At 27.1% G+C, this 2,191-nt stretch overlaps 1 protein-coding gene across 1 annotated transcript in view; it reads left to right on the forward strand.

Annotated features, from left to right (window-relative positions):
* singed (fascin domain-containing protein singed) overlaps positions 1–2,191 on the forward strand; it is a gene marked incomplete in the record, with an annotated part of 118,977 nt that extends 116,786 nt beyond the window's left edge. Inside the window, 1 exon segment of the mRNA XM_067053309.1 lies at positions 465–2,191. Within this exon segment, the coding sequence (XP_066909410.1) occupies positions 465–676 (212 nt within the window).

Raw genomic sequence — 2,191 nt, forward strand, 5'->3', positions numbered from 1 at the left:
AAAAATATGAGATTTCTGAAACTATTAGTCAATAAAAGGCCATTCTATTGGTCTATTGTCAGAAATAAAATAATATTATTGCTCCTGCAGGAATATTACAGTACAACATTATCTTTATGTCTCATATCAAAGTTTTCAAGTTATATGGATCTATTTAGTTATATTTTGCAAAATTTCTTATTATTATTTTAAATATTTCTTTTATATTTTTTATTCTAAATGCCTGAAGACTGTGACTTACTATCTATCGTATTTACTTAAAATAACCTATTTACTTTGCACATAGTATAATTATTACTTACAGATTTAGAGTGAACCTAACAAAAAGGTCTGTTACAAAAACAATTTCAAAACCTCCCGTTTTCAAAATAATCCAAATTGAGTTGGGGAAATTTTACTAAGAATGGTAGTTTAGTTCTAATAACACATCATCACCTTATTGATAACTATGTAAATATTTACAGGAACCCAAACCGGCAAATACTGGCATGTTGACAGTGAAGGTGTGACAGTAGAATCTGATACCCCTGAAGGATTTTTCCTCGAACTTCGAGAGCCAACCAGGATCTGCCTTAAAGTTGCTTCCCCTGGAGGTGGGTACCTCAGTGCTGGTAAAAATGGAGCTTTCCGGCTTGGAGATCAGGACTACGCCTCTGCTACTAAATGGGAGTACTAACTACACAGACCTCTATATAGGCCCAATATATTTATGTAGGCTAATGATTTTATCTTAAACCCTCCCCCAAGTACATTGCCTGTCTTTGCATAGTTATAGCTATTTTTTTAAGTTGTACAATACTACGAGAAACACACACTACTAAAGGGAAAACCATCGCATTTAATTTATTAATAGATATATCCCAGGACCTTTGCTTAAATGGTTGTGGCCTTTACATTAATTAAAAGAAAGATAATAAACTCATCTTTTCTAATGTTTTGATTTAAAAATGCAATCTTTTTTATAATATAAGGTGTTTTTAGTCCAAAGAAAATGTAAATTAGTATGTAGGATATTATATAGTATGTGGCTGTATTTGTAAGTTGTGTTTCTTTTAAATATAGTTATTTTAATAGTAAAGTCAGAATAAAAAAAATAATACACTGAATTTATCAAAATTATCTTATTTATGAGACTGAAAATTTGGATTATAATTCTTGAACTAATTTCATTGTAACTTTTGGTACCAGATGAGAATTGTCATTACAATTTGTGTACTATATATATGTTTTTACACAACTGTTTTATACATTTATATAATTCATACTTTGTATACTTAAATGCCAAACTTCTACTTAGAAAACATAGGATAGATTAAGTGTGTGTTGAAAAGTTATTTGATCTATATATACTAATATTTATAAATATATATACATGAATCAAAACTGCCAAAAACCAGCACACTTTGCCAAAAATGGATAATCAAAAACCAACATTCCTGAAAATGCAAGGTTCATTTAGTAAACATTTTTTGATTATATGGTCTTTGTATATTGAAAACTGTCAGACTCAAGAAAGTTTTACTGGTTTATCATGAAGTTTAATTGTACATATAACTAATATTCAAATTATGTTGCAGTATATTGGTGTTCACATGCTCATAATGTTGTAGTGATTAAAAACGTGTTGTATTTAGCATCGATGTGTCATTTTGTTGTATTCTTGTTTTGTTTCAAAATTTTAAATGTTTGTGCACATCAAATATAAAGGAACCAGAATTTGCATTTATGACGTGACAGCCATGTGCTAATTAGCTTTTTGGCAACATTAGCAATTGTTCATCTAAGTTTAAAGTTTATACTTATACAATTTTAAGCATAGTTAATTTATTTGATTTGTATTAAATTGTTTTAATTATACATTATTGTATTGTATATATTATATTTTATTTGGAATTAAAATTAAGTTAATCTTAAAAAATAAAATATTTTAATTCTTTATATTATTATCTGATTGATTATTTATGCTGTTTCAGATTTTATTTTAAATGGTTTATAATTATGATAGAGATTAAAACATATTTATGAGAAAATATATGTAAGCACAATTTGGATTATATTATATAAAACAATTATGGTTTTCTTCTATTTTATGCTCTGCTTCGAATGCTTATTCAACTATCATGTAATATGTGATGATTTGTACTTACTGAATTTTGTATATTAATGAACAAATAAAGAATGGTGAAAAATC

This window comes from Halyomorpha halys, unplaced genomic scaffold, assembly GCF_000696795.3.
Source record: "Halyomorpha halys isolate HHAL.00 unplaced genomic scaffold, Hhal_1.1 Scaffold348.1, whole genome shotgun sequence".
NCBI classification, from domain to species: domain Eukaryota; kingdom Metazoa; phylum Arthropoda; class Insecta; order Hemiptera; family Pentatomidae; genus Halyomorpha; species Halyomorpha halys.